The 20,129-nt window shown below is 40.9% G+C and overlaps 1 protein-coding gene across 11 annotated transcripts in view; it reads left to right on the top strand.

The window, feature by feature from the left end:
* Positions 1-20,129, top strand: part of nAChRalpha4 (nicotinic acetylcholine receptor alpha4) — a 366,112-nt gene that overhangs the window by 325,907 nt on the left and 20,076 nt on the right. For 8 of the 11 annotated variants that reach the window (XM_070210823.1, XM_070210818.1, XM_032440807.2 and 5 more), the window contains one exon: positions 10,958-11,083. The exons of 1 other annotated variant lie outside the window; for it this stretch is intronic. In XM_070210823.1, coding sequence (XP_070066924.1) covers positions 10,958-11,083 — 126 coding nt within the window. Of the gene's footprint in view, positions 1-937; positions 1,032-10,957; positions 11,084-19,298; positions 19,958-20,129 lie in introns of those variants that run through there. 2 more of the 11 variants (XM_070210821.1, XM_070210822.1) reach the window with 2 other exon arrangements.

Here is a 20,129-nt window from a genome sequence, read left to right as displayed (position 1 = left end):
TGGGCGCCTGCAAACGTCCTTGCAGTTGGGAGCTCCTGAGGTCAGACTCCCACTTTTGACGTGGCCGCCCGCCACCCGGTGGGACGCCCCATGATGGCGGAGTTTTAGCGTACTGAGATTCCAGCTCGGCAGGCCGAGCCCAAATCTCAGTCGAATGACCGCCATCCTGCACGTAGGTGGACAGCCGCTTACGTAGCTCCTCCACGCGCCCCTCTTTTTCCAGCCCAAACTCTTGGGCGATCGCCACTAACTCCTCTTTGCGTCGCTGGTGAATCCAACGGACGCCTACCCCTGGGTTTTGGCACTCACCTGCCTCCATCCTTTATTATATGCCTTCTTGGTAGCCGACGTCGCTGTTTCCCTCTCTTCCTGTTTTAAGGGGTTCCGTCGGCCCCTTTATTATTTTTCTCCTTATTTTGATCAGTTGGTGTCTTTGTCACTTTTACGCCGATCTTACTCAACCACTTTTGTTCCTTTTAGGTTTCTCTTTATTTTGCCTTTATATCTTCCAACAAACAAAAATACAAAAAAAATTCAAAACAAAATTTTTTCCATTCTTTTGTTTATAAAAGAGCTCCACAAAAATTAATTAAATATTCCTTTTCACTTTTTCACTTTTAGGCCATTCCTCACTTAGTCGCTGCCTTCGCCTTTATTGGGTACCTTGGTTTATTCTTGTGTACTTAGCTGTTTGTTTTATTTCTTTTATTTATTTTTGTTGTATTAACTTTATTTATAAAAAATTTGATTTTTATCCACTTACTTTTATTTATCTTTAGCCACTTCACGAAATAAAAAAAAAAAAGGAATTCTCTCGACGTTCTTGACACTTTAACCCGCGTTCGTTTGAACAAAACAAAATTTTTTCCATTCTTTTGTTTATAAAAAAGCTCCACAAAAATTAATTAAATATTCCTTTTCACTTTTTCACTTTAAGGCCATTCCTCACTTGGTCGCTGCCTTCGCCTTTATTGGGTACCTTGGTTTATTCTTGTGTACTTAACTGTTTGTTTTAATTCTTTTATTTATTTTTGTTGTACTAACTTTATTTATTTATAAAAAATTTGATTTTTATCCACTTACTTTTATTTATCTTTAGCCACTTCACGAAATAAAAAAAAAAAAGTAATTCTCTCGACGTTCTTGGCACCTTAACCCGAGTTCGTTTGAACAAAACAAAATTTTTTCCATTCTTTTGTTCATAAAAAAGCTCCACAAAAATTAATTTAATTTTCCTTTTCACTTTTTCACTTTTAGGCCATTCCTCACTTGGTCGCTGCCTTCGCCTTTATTGGGTACCTTGGTTTATTCCTGTGTACTTAACTGTTTGTTTTATTTCTTTTATTTATTTTTGTTGTATTAACTTTATTAATAAAAAATTTTATTTTTATCCATTTACTTTTATTTATCTTTAGCCACTTCACGAAATAAAAAAAAAAAAAAGTAATTCTCTCGACGTTCTTGGCACTTTAACCCGCGTTCGTTTGATCTGTTCTTATTGTTCACTTCGTTCGCATTCAATTAAAAATGCGACCATCCTCACTGCCCCCAACAACTGTACTGACGAATTCAACTCTTCACCGCGCGTGAGTTGAATTCGTCCCACTGTACGGCCGCTGCCACGACGCCTTAACGGTCCTTCGACGCCGACGTCGACTGCGCCGCGCGTTTATGCACCCGTGTGCAAGCGTGATCTCGACTTCGCCCGTCTGGCGCGCGCGCGCTGTACTTTTACGACCGACCGTTATGTCTTCGTCTCCTTGCTTTGCGTGCTAGATTTTTGCAAGCATTTTAGTCACTAAAATTCTGCACATGTTCATTTTCTGCCTCTGCCTAACACAGGGTATTAAAATGTTCGCTGGGGTATACTGGACTCCTTAATCCCCTAGTTTTATATTTCACACATACCATATCCTCATTATCTTGTTCTCCGCTAGGGTACTTTCCTCTAGGGTATACCCGATTTAAAATAGCCCTTTAAGAAAAACTTTTATTTTCTGAAAATACCTTTTTGGGCATGCTTGCGGGCTTTAATCCGCTGACATGCCACACCCCTAAACGCCTCTAGTCCCTGCGCGGGCGCCACTTGTAAAGATGCTACTGGCCGGGGTATAACTCTCAGTTTTACCAGGTCTAGCGAGTTACAAGATATTTATAATTTCGCTGGGTGGGATGGATTAAGGGGGAAGGGAGTGAGTATTCTGACCAGACCAAGCCTAGCTCTATTTCTGCACGCCTACACTACCTGGCCGTGGCCTCGTACCAACTACACTAGCGGGTAGTGGCCTCGCAACAACTACTCTAGCGGGCCGTGGCCTCCTACCAACTATGCTATCGGACCGTGGCCTCACGCCAACTCCACTACCCAAACTCTCTATCGGGCCGTGGCCTCGTACCACTTCTCGAAACACCAGCCGGTAATGTCCACCCCGGGGCCACAATCTCGTACCACATGCTCCTGATCGAGGTTAGGTCGAACACCAGTTAATTTCGATGTTAAGGTAAGCCAGGTTACCAGAAAACAAAGAATTATACGGTTTCTTCTCGATAATTATAACATATTTACTTTATTCACTTCTCGCGTATTGCTACTTTATAGTACCTCACGAGCTAAACCCTGTTTTCTGGAGCTCTAGCGCTCCGCTGTACACTCTATAACCTTCCTCGTCTCACAATGCACCTCTAATCCCCCTTAGCGTTCGTTCCAAAGTCCCGACGCGATCGCCGGCAAGCCACTTGCCTCGGCCACTCAACTTCGCCACGAGCTTTCGTAACTTCGCTTCGGAGCTTTCGCTCTTCGCCGCCGAATTGGAGTTGCGCTCTTGAATGCGGTGTTGAGCAACCGATCAAAAACGGACGGTTGCAGCGGCGGCCGGCGGTTAAATTCAAATTCGCTCTTATAACTTTCGTTGCTCCTTGCCTCTTTACTCACTAATATAATTGATGATTATAATATTATTAATACACTGCGGTTTATTATATTGTCGGCTCCTTGCCTCTTATATAACTAATTCAATTGCTACTTGTAACATTGGCGGCTTCTTGCCTCTTATATAACTAATCCCGCCAGCGGCTCCTCTCCGTGATTTGGCCATGGGAACGATGGCTCCTCGCCAAGAAAACTGTGGGGCGGCGGACCTCAGTAGCCGCCTCACAGTGAGTAGTGAATGCGATTTACATACAATCTACGGCAGTTCCTCGATAATTCTACCACGACACACAAGCGACTAAATATCTGACTCACAACAACTGATCGGCAACTTCTTAGTACTCGGATATTCTCGACTTATAAAAAATAATTGCAGCAGCTTTCGGATTCGAATTCGTATTTTTGAGTGAACCAGTGCTATCAAAATAAAGAGGTTTCCACTTGTGCATTATATCTCCTCTTTACATGTGTATTTCCCAAATGTAGGATCGCAATTTTGTTTGCTCCAACATACAAATATCGCGATATAGCACATGACTCACATTGACTTCACTTAGGTATTGAATTCCCTTTACGTGCACTCTCCGCTTAAACTACAGCAAGATCTTCGAACAATTGCGTGATTCAATGTTCGTATCTGTGCGCTAAAAGTAGTGACTCTTTAAGTACGCTGAGCATTATTTGGCTCTCTTAAGGTATAGCTGCAAATGGAATTCAAATTATTATGACTTTCCTGTTTGAAGTGCAAGAGAACATAAGAGCATTGTTTCCGGAAGCCAATTAAGGCAAGACGCATTATATGTGAAGTTTAAACTAACATATAGTTACAAAATTATTCATTTATGATAAAATGAAAGCATTAGAAATATTATTATTAAACGTTCGAACAAATTAGTTGTTGGAGCAATGAATCCAAAATCGAGTGATGACACTTCAGAGTGGGAACACGGTTATTCATAATTGAAGCAAATTATAGGCAGTTTTTTTTGTAATCCAAGCCAAATAGGAACAGGAGAGTAATGATCCCAGTGAAAATGATAGTCCCCAAGCGTTTAAAGAGCTTTATTTGCGCATTAAAGGCTAAAATACTAAGTGGTCTGAGTCATACAACTTGACCTGCTAGTATTAATTGTATAATGTATTGAACAGCACACAGGAAAATACACCGAGTGGACCACATGGTTGCAGGTCAAATTAAACTAGGACACAAATTGACTGCTCTACAGAAAACGCTATCACGCTGGGTATTTGTTGGCGAGCTTACACCCAGCACTAGCTTGACACTGCAAAAGCAAGTGCAACGGTTTTGGAGATGCGATTCACTGAATAGGGAACACAATGCGAAAACAGCTTCGTTGGACAATCTGAAAATGGCCATTAAACTGTAGCATTTCCATTTAAAAGTCCCAAGAAAGTGCTAGAGGTTACATACCAGATTGTCCAGAGCGTCTTTTTGAGACTATGACTATATTTTGCTTTTATAGATTCGCCTTAAGAGCAAATATAGCCAATATGTATTAGCACGATTTTTATGTATTTCTTATTAAATAATTTTGAAGCAAATTGGATATAATTACAACTTCACCAAAAAATTCTTTGAAACACACTTTTTACCGAGGATGATTTGATTCTGCGAAAAAATGTAGAACTCACTTCAAATGGTATTCCAAAATGAAAATAAATTTGAGGGCGAAACGTGATCCACCAAATCTTTGACGTCCATTTACACTTTACTCGTAGAGGACTCTAGCTGGAACATAAGCGGCCCAGCTGGGCCTGAGGATAATATCTAAGTCCAGTTTATAAAACAGTTTTATCACGACAGATGTTTAATTATATGTTTGTTCTTAAGCCTAACATTAGAGTTTTTGTATATAAGTCTCTGTCACTGAGTACAGCAGCAGAGCGGAAGTATGTATATATGCATACACTTAAAGCATATATGTACATTGTACACTGCTATTCAATGACTGTTTATTGTCATAGCCTAAGGACAAGGTTTATGTCCGGTTTATAAAACAGTTTTATCACGACTGATGTTTATATGTTTGTTCTTAAGTCTAACATAAGAGTTTTTGTATATAAGTCTCTGTCACTGAGTACAGCAGCAGAGCGGCAGTATATATATATATGTATATATATAAATCATAAATAATAGCCACGATGGTTTCTGAATTCAATGACTTTTACTGTCAGAGTAAACAAAATAAAAATAGTAGATTTTCATAAAAAATAGTCATCAGTTGCAATAAGGGTGGCTTCAGATCCACAATGGTACTTAAAGGGATCGGTTGTCCAACAGCAAATTTAGAAAACTTGTCGACGCAAGAGAGAAAAACTTCTAATCAGTGGCGAATATGTCTATGAGCCACATCTGTCATACACGTGAGGGGATCGTAGTCTCGCCAAGTTCCTGTTTCTTGAGGTGTCAATTATATGTAACCCTAGCTCACGTATTGCAATTCGGTACTATTTTATCTTTTATACTCAGCTGTGAGGATTTCTCTTTTTTCTCCAACCACAAATACTTCCACACGATGCTTGCAGTGTCAGAACTTCGTGGGTATCTTCGAACCAATGCGTCTTGTATAGTTGCATGTGTATGCAGTGGAGAGCATTTACGCATTTAGGTGAAACTACATCTTCAAGTTCCTCTAGCAATGATTGAATGCAAGTATAGTTGATCAAGTAACTTTTCTTTTTCCCAAAATGAATGAAACTCCGTTTAAAGGGGAAACGCGTCTCTTTTACCACTCTTTGGTTTTGAAAACAGTTCAAGGGTTTGATTGTTGACTCAATGGTGTTGGTGAGAGAGGCCTCGCTGAGGATCGTTGCTGCATAGGACTCCACCTCTTGTTCATCTACAAAGTTGAGCAGTTTTCTCGATTTAGCATTCGCAACCAAATTGTCATTGACGTGTTTGTAAAAGAGGCGCGCATTAGACTTATCAACGCACGCTTTCCACTTTTTGATCATCGAATTTGGATTCTGCGAAGGTCAAGGTTGATGGTCAAGGTTCAGTGAAGACGTTAATGTCTTTCATTACATACAAATAGTGACTTAATTTGGCAAGAGACCATACAATGGCCAATAGCTCTCTTTCATTTCTTGCAAAATACGCACAATCTCACAATCCTTTAATGGCTCGAAATCATTATTATGTGACAACCCACCTGAGACAAAACCGCACCTATGCCGTGGGCCGAAACATCGGTAGTTAGATCGAATGGCTTCTTAAAGTCGGGGTACCTCAGCTTGACAACCTCGGATGCCAAAATGTTACGCAACACATAAAACGAGCGTTGCTGCGCTTGAAAGCATTGTACCTTTATGTCTCTAGATCTATGTTTACTGACTGTTCCATTTACGCCCTTCAAAATATTCGAGATGGGTCTTGCTATTGCAGCGAAGTCCCTAATGAAAAATCTGTAATAACTTGCGAGGTCTAGAAATGATCTGACCTCAAATAGGTTCTGGAAACTCCTGTATTGCCCTAACCTTTTTTGGATCTGAATTACAGGCAGCTCACGGATTTCTTAATAAAATGCGATTTCTCGACTAAAACTTTCATGTTTGCTTCGTGTGGGACTCCTCATCTTCTAAGAAGGTAATTAAGTGATCAACATAGTCATAGAAAAAATTGCCCTACTACTACCCATAATGGGTTATTGTAGGGTAAGACGGACTTTTAAATTAAGTCATTTTTTAACAGATCTTTGATTCCTTTATTTACGAAATTAAATCCCATTGGATAAGGGTAAACCTTGGCATAGATGGGTTGCTCATCTGTGGTCCTAATGGTAGCCACGAGAAAGAACTTTTATCTAATGGGAGTACCTTTGTACAATATACTCTTGAAAAATTTACATTGGCACAAGTGGGGAAGGTGATTTTTTCGACTTGCGTACCCCACTTAAGTGTTAACTGTGTTAACAGGTCATGGCCTATCATTCCATAAAATGTTGTCTGGTAAAACATTGTATTAATACAAATACTTAGATACAAAACTTAGATACAAAACCTTCTTGTGTGATGTTTTTTCTGCCATGGATTAGATGAATTGTGAAATTTTTGGCAACCGGGGAAACGCTTTTTAATCCTTCGTATGGTCGAATAAAATTCTTTGACGCGCCCGTACCGATGAGGCACTCCATATTAGTCCCCGCTACTCTTCGTCGGATGTCAGGGAGCAGGGACTAACTCCTAGAAAATTGAGCGCATCCGAACCATGCTTTGCTGTTGCCATCATCAAATTAAACTAGGACACAAATTGACTGCTCTACAGAAAACGCTATCACGCTGGGTATTTGTTGGCGAGCTTACACCCAGCACTAGCTTGACACTGCAAAAGCAAGTGCAACGGTTTTGGAGATGCGATTCACTGAATAGGGAACACAATGCGAAAACAGCTTCGTTGGACAATCTGAAAATGGCCATTAAACTGTAGCATTTCCATTTAAAAGTCCCAAGAAAGTGCTAGAGGTTACATACCAGATTGTCCAGAGCGTCTTTTTGAGACTATGACTATATTTTGCTTTTATAGATTCGCCTTAAGAGCAAATATAGCCAATATGTATTAGCACGATTTTTATGTATTGCTTATTAAATAATTTTGAAGCAAATTGGATATAATTACAACTTCACCAAAAAATTCTTTGAAACACACTTTTTACCGAGGATGATTTGATTCTGCGAAAAAATGTAGAACTCACTTCAAATGGTATTCCAAAATGAAAATAAATTTGAGGGCGAAACGTGATCCACCAAATCTTTGACGTCCATTTACACTTTACTCGTAGAGGACTCTAGCTGGAACATAAGCGGCCCAGCTGGGCCTGAGGATAATATCTAAGTCCAGTTTATAAAACAGTTTTATCACGACAGATGTTTAATTATATGTTTGTTCTTAAGCCTAACATTAGAGTTTTTGTATATAAGTCTCTGTCACTGAGTACAGCAGCAGAGCGGAAGTATGTATATATGCATACACTTAAAGCATATATGTACATTGTACACTGCTATTCAATGACTGTTTATTGTCATAGCCTAAGGACAAGGTTTATGTCCGGTTTATAAAACAGTTTTATCACGACTGATGTTTATATGTTTGTTCTTAAGTCTAACATAAGAGTTTTTGTATATAAGTCTCTGTCACTGAGTACAGCAGCAGAGCGGCAGTATATATATATATGTATATATATAAATCATAAATAATAGCCACGATGGTTTCTGAATTCAATGACTTTTACTGTCAGAGTAAACAAAATAAAAATAGTAGATTTTCATAAAAAATAGTCATCAGTTGCAATAAGGGTGGCTTCAGATCCACAATGGTACTTAAAGGGATCGGTTGTCCAACAGCAAATTTAGAAAACTTGTCGACGCAAGAGAGAAAAACTTCTAATCAGTGGCGAATATGTCTATGAGCCACATCTGTCATACAAGTGAGGGGATCGTAGTCTCGCCAAGTTCCTGTTTCTTGAGGTGTCAATTATATGTAACCCTAGCTCACGTATTGCAATTCGGTACTATTTTATCTTTTATACTCAGCTGTGAGGATTTCTCCTTTTTCTCCAACCACAAATACGTCCACACGATGCTTGCAGTGTCAGAACTTCGTGGGTATCTTCGAACCAATGCGTCTTGTATAGTTGCATGTGTATGCAGTGGAGAGCATTTACGCATTTAGGTGAAACTACATCTTCAAGTTCCTCTAGCAATGATTGAATGCAAGTATAGTTGATCAAGTAACTTTTCTTTTTCCCAAAATGAATGAAACTCCGTTTAAAGGGGAAACGCGTCTCTTTTACCACTCTTTGGTTTTGAAAACAGTTCAAGGGTTTGATTGTTGACTCAATGGTGTTGGTGAGAGAGGCCTCGCTGAGGATCGTTGCTGCATAGGACTCCACCTCTTGTTCATCTACAAAGTTGAGCAGTTTTCTCGATTTAGCATTCGCAACCAAATTGTCATTGACGGGTTTGTAAAAGAGGCGCGCATTAGACTTATCAACGCACGCTTTCCACTTTTTGATCATCGAATTTGGATTCTGCGAAGGTCAAGGTTGATGGTCAAGGTTCAGTGAAGACGTTAATGTCTTTCATTACATACAAATAGTGACTTAATTTGGCAAGAGACCATACAATGGCCAATAGCTCTCTTTCATTTCTTGCAAAATACGCACAATCTCACAATCCTTTAATGGCTCGAAATCATTATTATGTGACAACCCACCTGAGACAAAACCGCACCTATGCCGTGGGCCGAAACATCGGTAGTTAGATCGAATGGCTTCTTAAAGTCGGGGTACCTCAGCTTGACAACCTCGGATGCCAAAATGTTACGCAACACATAAAACGAGCGTTGCTGCGCTTGAAAGCATTGTACCTTTATGTCTCTAGATCTATGTTTACTGACTGTTCCATTTACGCCCTTCAAAATATTCGAGATGGGTCTTGCTATTGCAGCGAAGTCCCTAATGAAAAATCTGTAATAACTTGCGAGGTCTAGAAATGATCTGACCTCAAATAGGTTCTGGAAACTCCTGTATTGCCCTAACCTTTTTTGGATCTGAATTACAGGCAGCTCACGGATTTCTTAATAAAATGCGATTTCTCGACTAAAACTTTCATGTTTGCTTCGTGTGGGACTCCTCATCTTCTAAGAAGGTAATTAAGTGATCAACATAGTCATAGAAAAAATTGCCCTACTACTACCCATAATGGGTTATTGTAGGGTAAGACGGACTTTTAAATTAAGTCATTTTTTAACAGATCTTTGATTCCTTTATTTACGAAATTAAATCCCATTGGATAAGGGTAAACCTTGGCATAGATGGGTTGCTCATCTGTGGTCCTAATGGTAGCCACGAGAAAGAACTTTTATCTAATGGGAGTACCTTTGTACAATATACTCTTGAAAAATTTACATTGGCACAAGTGGGGAAGGTGATTTTTTCGACTTGCGTACCCCACTTAAGTGTTAACTGTGTTAACAGGTCATGGCCTATCATTCCATAAAATGTTGTCTGGTAAAACATTGTATTAATACAAATACTTAGATACAAAACTTAGATACAAAACCTTCTTGTGTGATGTTTTTTCTGCCACGGATTAGATGAATTGTGAAATTTTTGGCAACCGGGGAAACGCTTTTTAATCCTTCGTATGATCGAATAAAAATCTTTGACGCGCCCGTACCGATGAGGCACTCCATATTAGTCCCCGCTACTCTTCGTCGGATGTCAGGGAGCAGGGACTAACTCCTAAAAAATTGAGCGCATCCGAACCATGCTTTGCTGTTGCCATCATCAATGTTATCTGCCGCTCTTTTGATCGGCTTGACTTTGCGTCCTGGCCTGCTTATTGTAGTGTGGGTTTTTCTCGCCATTTGACTGTGGATCCGCCTGCTGACTATTCTGCACTTTGGTGCTTGGCATACGCTCTTTTTATACCCTGAACCCATTAAAAATGGGTATAAGGGTATATTGTATTTGTGCAAAATCCAAATGTATGTAACAGGCCGAAGGAAGGAAGCATCTCCGACCCCATAAAGTATATATATTCTTGATCAGAATCAATAGTCGAGTCTATCTTGCCATGTCCGTCTGTCTGCCTGTCAGTCTCTCTGTCCGTCCGTCCGTCCGTATGTAGTAACGCAAGGATTTCAGAAGAAGAGTTAGAGACTTGACTTCTGCTCTGCTGCGTAGTACTTCGGCCAGTTTAGGGAAGTGGGTATTCACAAGTCGAGCGCTCTCGACAAAAGCCACTTGTTCGTAATAAAAATATAAATGATAAATTATGATCATAAAGAACGGTGATCAGTTTAATCACTTCTCTAATCAGCGATAGGAGAGCATAAATATAAGCTCTAACTTTTGGATGTGCCTTTAAAGTACCCAAATCAACCCACAAAAGGTGTTTAAGTAAGCAACATTTTGAACAAAATTCGTTGGTTACATTATATTATTAGACTACTAATCAAAGTTATATTAAATAAATATTCATGTTAAAGTCGTTATTAAATTTCAGCAAATTGCTTTTAAAGGATGCTCACGCATGTTTCTATCCGTATTACTCTTCGACTAATATTGATCGGCTCCCATCAGCAGAGTACTATAACCATACAGCCTCGAAAGAAGAACTAACAACACAAAGGTAGGATAAAGTTATAAGCTTTACAAGTAATTATTTATTATTTATAATCGTCGCCATATAAACTTTGACCCTCATTCTCAGTCGCCTTTTCCAAACACTGCTTACTGAAGACTTCTGACCCAAAAGGAATCTTTAGTTAAATTTTCAGCTTCCTAACACCAATAATAATTAATCACCGATAAGTCATTAGTAAGTCAGAGCAATATATTATATATATTTACTAGCGAGTATAACCCGACCTTGCCTGTTACACATATGTTATAAATTCAATGTTCTCAAAAAGCTTTGAAAATGATATTGAAACTGATCGGACGGTAAACATAAAACTTTCATAGTAACGTTTTCCGCCAATTTATCACTGTTGCGGGTGGAGCTTCAAATCAAAAAATAACTTAAACACATATTCATTATATTCTTATGTAAAACTTTGCAAAAAAGTTTGAAGCAATTCGGACAAAACTTAAGAAGAAGTTTAGAATTTACGAAAAGTGTGATGATCACCAATCGGTCAGTCAGTCAGGACAAACAGTTTAATATATAGAGATATACAAATTGGGTAAACTTTAGTTATTTTTATACCCTTAATCCATCATAAAGGGGTGAAAATGCTATATTGTATTAGTGCAAAATGTAAATGTATGTAACAGGCAGAAGGAAGCATCCCCAACCCCATAAAGTATATATATTCTTGATCAGCATGAATAGCCGAGTCGATTTAGCCATGTCCGTCTGTTTGTCTGTCCATCTGGAAGGCAAAGGGAGTATCTGTGTGCGTGGTCTAAGACATTTGGACTAACAATTTTGGCCTTAGCTAAGGTTATGAAGAGATTTAAAATATGCAATTCCATTCTTATCAAAAGTGTATCGTATTAATTGCCGGAATCAATTTTACTATCCTTTACGGCCTTTAAAATTTGCTTTACTGTGAGGGTGAGTTGGTAAATCTGATCATGTACTCGAGCGAATATTTGCACCTGTCCATTGTTGGAATTTATTATTAGAGATTCATATTCTCTCTTTGAAATTGAACCCAGAAAGTCAAGACTCCTTTAGATTCTATGGTGTCTGCACAGGGCCTCCAGCGTATCCCTGATTTGTTTTGTATCCACATTCAGAAGTTTTTTCATATGTGACTGTGGAAACAGGTCGCACAGCTTCGCCGCCTCGTCCAACATGCGCTCATATTCAGATATGTTCGCTAAATGTCGGACGACAACTAGCTCATCCCATACACGGACCTGGCTGTCGACGATCGGAATGTATCTAGCGAGTGAGTAGTCTGTGCCGAAGTCGTCGTGAGGATAAGCAGTATCAGAAACCCAAGCCTGTGGAGTCAAAATAACGTCTATTTTCTAAGAAGGCGGAAAGGAAACATTGAACAACCCATCACCGAACTTATCTTACTTATAAAGGGTGCCAAGTGGCATGAAAATGACCCATCACCATGAAAAGTGGGGTGCCAAGTGGCTTAAACTTATGTCTATAGTAACTTAATATACAGGAAAAAATGCCAAATGGCACAATTAAATTAAGAGTAAAATGGGTAATCCTACCTAAGGTTGTCCTTGTGTACTCCCCTTAATGAGAACTGTGTTTCCCAAGTCAGCTTCCACGGTTCTTTCTTCACACAAAGATGTGAGTTTGTTTCCGAGCCTGCGATTGGATTTTACTACCACATTCTAGCTAACTTCAAAGACCTGATGTCGCCGGAAGTCATTCTCTCTAGCTCTGAGAGGTCTTGTGCCCTTTTAAGCTTACTTTGAATCTCCGTCTGTGATTCGCCTGGGAGTAAACGAACAGCATTAACTGGCCGCTTGCCAGAGACGTGATGTATTGTCCTATTTCTGTCCTGTCCTATCCTCTACAGTGTCGCTAATGTTTTTGTCAATTCTTAAACATCCAGCAAGTTCCAGTATGCCCTGCCCGTTGGAAACGTTAAGCAAGGGCGGCGGATTTAAAACGCTGACTCTATAATTACTCATCCGCAGCGAGTCTGGGATTTTAAAGCTGGCTCATTGTCAAAGTAGATTGTTTTGACCCCCGAGAAGAAATTCATGAGTTATAATATGGATACTTTCTAGTCCTCTATAGTTCTAGATAGGATAGGCTCAACTATTCAACTGTTCAACAAATTTCGAAAATTTGGCAACACCAGTCCAAAAGAAAAATATTTTCAGTTGAGAGGATGTCCACATGTAACATATTCCCCGCATGTAAAGGAATAGTGTCCCACCAATTTCTTGTTTCCTAGGGTGTCTATCGTATATAGCCCTAGCGCAGGTCTTGCAGTTTTGTACAATTTCGTTGACTATTTTAGCCATTTTTGGGAAATAGTACTCTAAGAGGGCCTCTCCTTCTCCTTCTCTCCTTCTCCTGAGCTGCCCAGTTGTGTTCCGTAATGAGAATTTTGCTTCTCTTTTTTTTAAAGAGCTAGAAGTTGATAGTAGAATATTTCCGCCAAATCCTCCTGCACCAGCACCAAAGTGTGTAAAGCGCAGTGTATTGCCTACTTCCACTAACTCCTAGAGTAGTGATTATCTGAAGATAAAACTTTGGGAGTGTCCTCTTGTATCTAAGCAGGATAAAGCCTCGCTTGAATGGGAAACGCGCCTCTAAAAGAATTATATGGTTCTGAAAACAGTTCAAGGGCTAGTCAGTGGACTCAATGGTATAAGTCAAGGAGAGCTCACTATAAACTGTTGCGACGCATGAGTCAGCTTCTTTCTGGCTTAAACCTTTGAGCTGTTGCCTGGACAAGGCACCGGCAACTAGATTCTTTTTTCCTTGTTTGTAAGAAATGCGAGCGTTAGATTCGTCAGTGCGTGCTTTCTGCAAGTTGATTTTAGCGTTTGGGTTGGAATCAGACACGGCGAAGACCAGCGGCTGGTGGTCTGCGAAGATGTTTATGTCGTTATAGGTAGTGACACAACTTGCGAAGGGCCCAATCGATGGCTAGAAGGTCTCTTTCGCTTGTGGCGTTGTTAACTTCCGGGCTTTTCAACGTATTGGAGATCATTGTGATGCGTCGCCCTTCCCCTGGGAAAGTACTGCTCTAATACCATACCCCGAAGCGTCGGTCATTAGACCGAAAAGCTTCCTGAAGTCACAGTATCGAAGAATGAAGCACTGTGTTGGTGATCAGAAAATTCGACTCGAATTTTTCGTTATCTTTGTCTGCTGATTGACCCATGTTCCCCCTTTAGGATGTTGAAGGTGGGTTTCGATATTGTGCAAAATGTTTAAAAAAGCTTCTATAATAGCTTGCGAATCCGAAGAGCGACCTGACCTCAAAAACTGTCTGGAAAGTATTGTGACACCGTCCCTAGTTATAACAAATCCAAGGAAATGTACACTTTTCTTAAAATAACGAGATTTTTCCTCAGGTACCTTCAACCTTGCTTCATACAAGCTCTTCATCTTGCTAAAAAATTATGAAGTCATCGACATAGGCGTTGCATGACCTGCCAATCTGTTCCCACAGTATGTCATCAATCAATGTCAAATGCTGGTGGAGAGGAAACCGACAGAATTTATCCTCCCCTCCGTTCATCGAAAAAAAGTTTTCTCCCGGTCTGTGAGCGTGATTTGGTGGTAGCCAGACTTATGATCCACCGTCGAAAAGTACATGGCTTCATCTAAATTTCCCAGAATAATAGAGCTACTGGGCATGGGGTATCTGTCCACTATGGTTCTTTCATTGAGTTTCCGAAAGTCCATCACAATATGCATAATCCGGGTACCCATATCATCCGTGTCCTTTTTGACAGCCACACAAATGGGATTGTTATAGGGAGAAACGGAGTTCTGAATTATTCCATTTTCCAAAAGATTTTAAATTTAAAAAATTTTTATTAATAAAATTGACGTTCACACACCTATGGTAAAATATTTGTTCAGAATCATTGCCAAGCTTGAGTTGTCTGGAGCTTAGGCAAAGCTCTGCCCCAACTTGTGTCTTCAGGTCGAGGGCTATAACCCTATCAAATTTTAAAAGTTCTGAGAGATGGAAAAATTAGCCTTTTTAACAAACATTCATACATATCAATTCTCTAAAATCTTGGTAATGCCATGAAGGGAGTTTTGGGTAAATGGATTGTCGACTGGTCGGACTCCTTTCAGCCCATGGTGCGGACGAATGTTATTATTTCCGCACCCGTGTCGAGGATGAGGTTCATCTGAGTCCTCGCTATTTTCCACCTAACGTTACCCATTACCCGTTGATCGGTCAGAGGCGTTCGTTCTCTTCTAAGCCTGCGGATTACTCGAGTTGACGTACGCTGGTGCCTGCGATGGCATCAGATTTCTAGACATTGACCCACAGACATTAATGTGGGTTGTTGGCAAAAGCGGGCAGTGCCTTGACTGCGTCTGGGCCCTATTGCCGTTGTTGGGATTGATGCTTTTGGTCGGGTTTCCGAGCCCTAGCCTCAAAGTTATCTTGCATAGTTTGTTACGAAAGTGTATCTGTCGTGATTAGCCTCGATTTCCTGGGTGAGTCTTAAAGCATAGGGAAGATCAAGCGGATGTGCCTCAAATAGGACATCAGAGACACTGCGCCAAAGGCCAGAGATAAATATGCGCAACGCATCACATCACTAGAGTTGCGTCATATGTCGTGTTGACTTTGTTTATGAGTAAAGGGTGTTTATAAACGGTTTAATCTAAACGGTTGATGATGGCATCAAAATTTAGTATTGTGGTGAACGAGGACAAAACTACGTGGGCCGAACCCTTTATTTTGCTTCTGATAATTATTACTCCCTGATAATGGCGAAAGCTGCCATTATATCGTCTTAATTTCTTATATACTGCCATTGCAGCTTGTCGCCATGAAACATACGTTTCTTGCAACCCCGTAAACTCTGCTAGACATTTGGCCGCATCTAGAGGCTCGTCGCAGCGAATGCTGTCTACGATTTGTAGTTCTTCGAACGAATCAATTGGGAGCGCTTTGACCTCAGATCCGTAACTTTTTTGTTAACTCAGCAATTTGCCTGTAGAAGTTCTCCTTAAGAGCTGAATCTTTTTCATTGAATGCCTTTGCTTGTGCATCGAGGGCAGCTGAAATCGCTGACACGTCTAAAGCCCTAAGTTGGTGGGGATCCCCTTCTGTTTTGTTTGAATGGGTCTACCATAATGTCGTCGCTATCTGAGTCGTCTGAGTCAAAACTTATCGAGCAGGGGTCTCTATATTTTTCGGATGCCCTATTCATTAGTTGTTATAAGATATTATAACTAGTCACAGAATCAGATTAGCGAGAGACTTTTTTTCGAAATGATATAACATTCAATGGTCTATTGGATCAGCAGAACAAAATGACCGGCACCCTTCGCTGCTGTCAGGTACCAACAATTTTTCAACGCTGTTCAGACTAGCTTGCGTGCTATACTGGCTACATGCCGCTGGCCGAAGAGCTCCAGCGGCTTCGGTGTACAGAAGAACATTTTGTGTGTTTTAACAAACATACATTGACCGAGTTGACGTTGGCCAGGCACACTGCTCTGCACTAAACGTAAAGAACGTTATGTCGAATTGATTGTAGCTTTTGGCGCAGGTTTAAATGCACGCACCGTTAGTATAACAACACGTTACGTCGATAGCTGTGTATACCGCATAGCAATTTCTTTCGGTTTTAGTGACTAAAAGTGCTTCAACGTTTGATGGGCTTTTTGTTAAATTGCTTTTCTCCACACAAAATCAGAAAGTGTTTTGTCGAAATCTTTGGCTAGGCGCCTTGGGAACGATCGCGAGATTCTTCAAAATTGGGCGCCAATTAGGTAAACGTTATTTTTTTTCTATACATAGTTGATTCGCTTAGATTATGAATGAGTTTTACAGGCTTGGACGTGGTGTCACATGGTTTCCCAAATTTGAATGGTTACGTGGCGCAGAGTCAGCATTCTGTCGGTATAGCTGCGATCGCTATGATAGCTTAGCGGATATTTTCAAATTATTTTGTATGATTGCTTCACCAGCAATGCAAATAAATTTAAAAAAAATTGTGTCTGCTCGATAGGTCTTTCTTTAATTTTCTCTTTTCTTATTGTATTGATAGTATAAGACACAGTTAGGTGATATTTCGCTAAGCCTGGTTGGGTCCACAGGCTTTATCGTCTTTTGTCTAGTTTGGAGGAGGTTATGGAGGAAGCGTCTGTCTCTTGAGCCATCTGAACTCACACCACCCAGCGAGGTCACTTGTTACCATATCTCCAAGTTGGCGACACCACGACGTTGTATATTGCTCAGTTGACCGCCCGGAAATAGCCGTAGTGTGTGTCTGAGTATGTGAGTGAGCAACGCATTCGTGAGAGAGCTATTGCCAAGACGCGATATACTTGGGGGCGCCGATCCGTGGAGCGGCTTGCGTCTCTGTCATTTGCTGGAAGGCGTACTGCAGGTACTTCTTGCAGCCTTTGAAAATTGCTACGTGTAATTCACCACAGTCATTCATCCCAAGTGGGCACCCGCCTTTTGGATGATAGTCCCCACACTCCTTGCACACTTAATATTTCGAGCTTGGTGTGGCCTTACTCTTGGTTTCTGCCGCATTGGGCTGGCACCCGGCGTTTTAAGAGGCTTCTCCCACGACACTTTGTATCTAAATTTCATGTAGAGTGGCTCGTTATCGACTCTGATATGCAGCGTGTACATACGGACGACATGGTGCCCCCTATCTAATAATATCTAAAATATCTTCGGATGGCACCGCGGTACCTCGCGGTAGATATTTCTCAGCACTATGCGGGATGGCGGGTCCTCTGTCAATTGGTGGTGATGGAACACGCAATCGTTCTCGCGAAGGTGTCTTGCCACCGTTCAGTAATCGTCCGAGTTGTGGCACTGCATGATGCAGTCGCTAGAGTTGAGCGGCTTAGGATGTTATACAGTTCCTTGCAGAACGTATCAAAGCTGACGATGGCACCGTTGTTCTAGGCACTTTCGGGGAAGGGCACTCCAAGAGAAGCACTTGCTTGGGAAGGTTGCAAGCACATTGCTGATTTGCCGCTTGTTGCCTTCTTACGAGAAATACTGGGCGAGAGAACACCACTGTCCTTTTTTGGCGGCCCCTTTTTTGGGAAAGTTTCCTTTTGACAGCAGATTATTAGGTTTGGAGGGTATTTGCTTAGAAAGGCATGTAGGTCCGCACTTGTAGCAAGGCTCTGTCTCAGGAGAGCCGGGGCTGTGGGGCTCTGAAAGCTGATGCAATGTGCGTGTGTGTAGTCGTTCCTAGTGAGCAGGCAATTGGACTGCGTAGTGCACCTGCACAGCGTAATGTAGGGCGGTAGAGCAAGTTCCGGTGGGTGATATATTGGTGACGCTGGATAGTCTCGATAAGGTTGAAATGGGATGTTGGACGCCATTAGAATTAGTTGTTTTCCACATTTAATATCATGCACTAAATTACAAAAATCGCCGGTTTTTTTGCAAAAAGGGACTTTGGTGAACAGAAAGCGATACGGAGACTGGAAAGTGTCATCACTGTTACGGGCAGTGACTGGTTTCGCAGCACTCTCTGTGCTCCTATTGGATAGTGCTTTGCAAGTGTTAGTGAGACTTGGCAATAGCTCTCTCACGAATGCGTTGGTCACTCACATACTCAGACACACACTACGGCTATTTCCGGGCGGTCAACTGAGCAATATACAACGTCGTGGTAGCGCCAACTTGGAGATATGGTATCCAGGTTTGGGACTTTGCATCTTGGACAAATCTAACACCGATTCAAGCACTCCAAAACTTGGACGCCGAATGACCGGTGCTGACTGGTGCGTCAGAAATTCTACCTTTCATAGAGAGCTTAAAAAGGAAACTATAAACAGTCAAGTCGAAGCATTCGCCATCCGATAAAACGATGCAGCCTTATTAAAAGAAGACGCCTTGTGACTCAGTATTACACGCACAATTATCTCCTGCGTAACTCTTTCTTTAAATCTCAGTCCAACATTATTTTGGCACGTACGTCACTTAGGTACTTACCCAACATTTCTCTACACCTGCATCGAACTAACCTGACCATCTGGCGAATAACACAGGCATATGCAAGCTACTCACTCTCCCTCTCTTTGTAGCTGTTAACCAATAACAGCATAAGTATATACATGTATCCATAGGTTAAGCGGAATATTTTACTTTGAATAAAATTCATTCGAACAACTAAAGTTCAAGAGCACTGAATGCCTCATTATTATTCTTAAACATAAACTTGAATATCAGACATTACATGGCGACCGTGACAATGGTCTCACCAACCTGCAGTGAATAAAAAACATCCCAAAAACTAGTGGAAGGGCAGCCAAGAAGACTGACAATAAACTTCAACAAAAACAACAGCAGATGCCATTTACTACAATTCTGGCAACAAATACATCGAAAGCAGCTATGGAGGGATAGCTGTGGACAATAAGTAAATATCTGAGTGAGTAGAGTAGGAATGGATAAGAAACCAAAGAAACAGAAAAAGCGCGGCGGCGTCAAACAAAAACTGAGGTCGTAAATTGACCGTCTCAACAAAGATTTGAACGATCAAGATAACCCGCCAGCATGGAACGATTCTGTGTCCATGCATGAAAAGCGCTCGTTTCGTGAAGCACAACTATTGCAGTTAATAAACAAAAAACAAAATCCATCCGTCTCCTACAGCAAGATACAAACTATAAACAAGAAAGTAGCTCCTCCTATTCAAACAGCTATCCCAGCATATAAGAGACAATGTCCGGCGGAATGTGAGGGTCTATTCTACAACATTGGCTGCGCACTGACTTTCGAGATTGCCAAACCGACAGCTCTAGAAAGAGCGCAATAGAGGGCAACATACAATCATCCCGGCCTGTGCGAGGACCAGCAGCAGCAACATGAACGAGTTTCGACAGTGGACCGACAGCGCTACAAAGAGCGCACTACGAATTTTTTGTTTTATATATATAAAATGATTTTATAAAATTAAGCGAGAACTCGCCCGATCAGAGTACATGTTGGAAGGCTGAACAAAATATAGGCAGGAACAATTGTAAACATAAATGAAAAATAAATGAATTAGCAATTTTG

This window comes from Drosophila virilis, unplaced genomic scaffold (genome assembly GCF_030788295.1).
Source record: "Drosophila virilis strain 15010-1051.87 unplaced genomic scaffold, Dvir_AGI_RSII-ME tig00001170, whole genome shotgun sequence".
NCBI classification, from domain to species: Eukaryota; Metazoa; Arthropoda; class Insecta; order Diptera; family Drosophilidae; genus Drosophila; species Drosophila virilis.
This window is presented reverse-complemented; position numbering and strand designations above follow the sequence as displayed.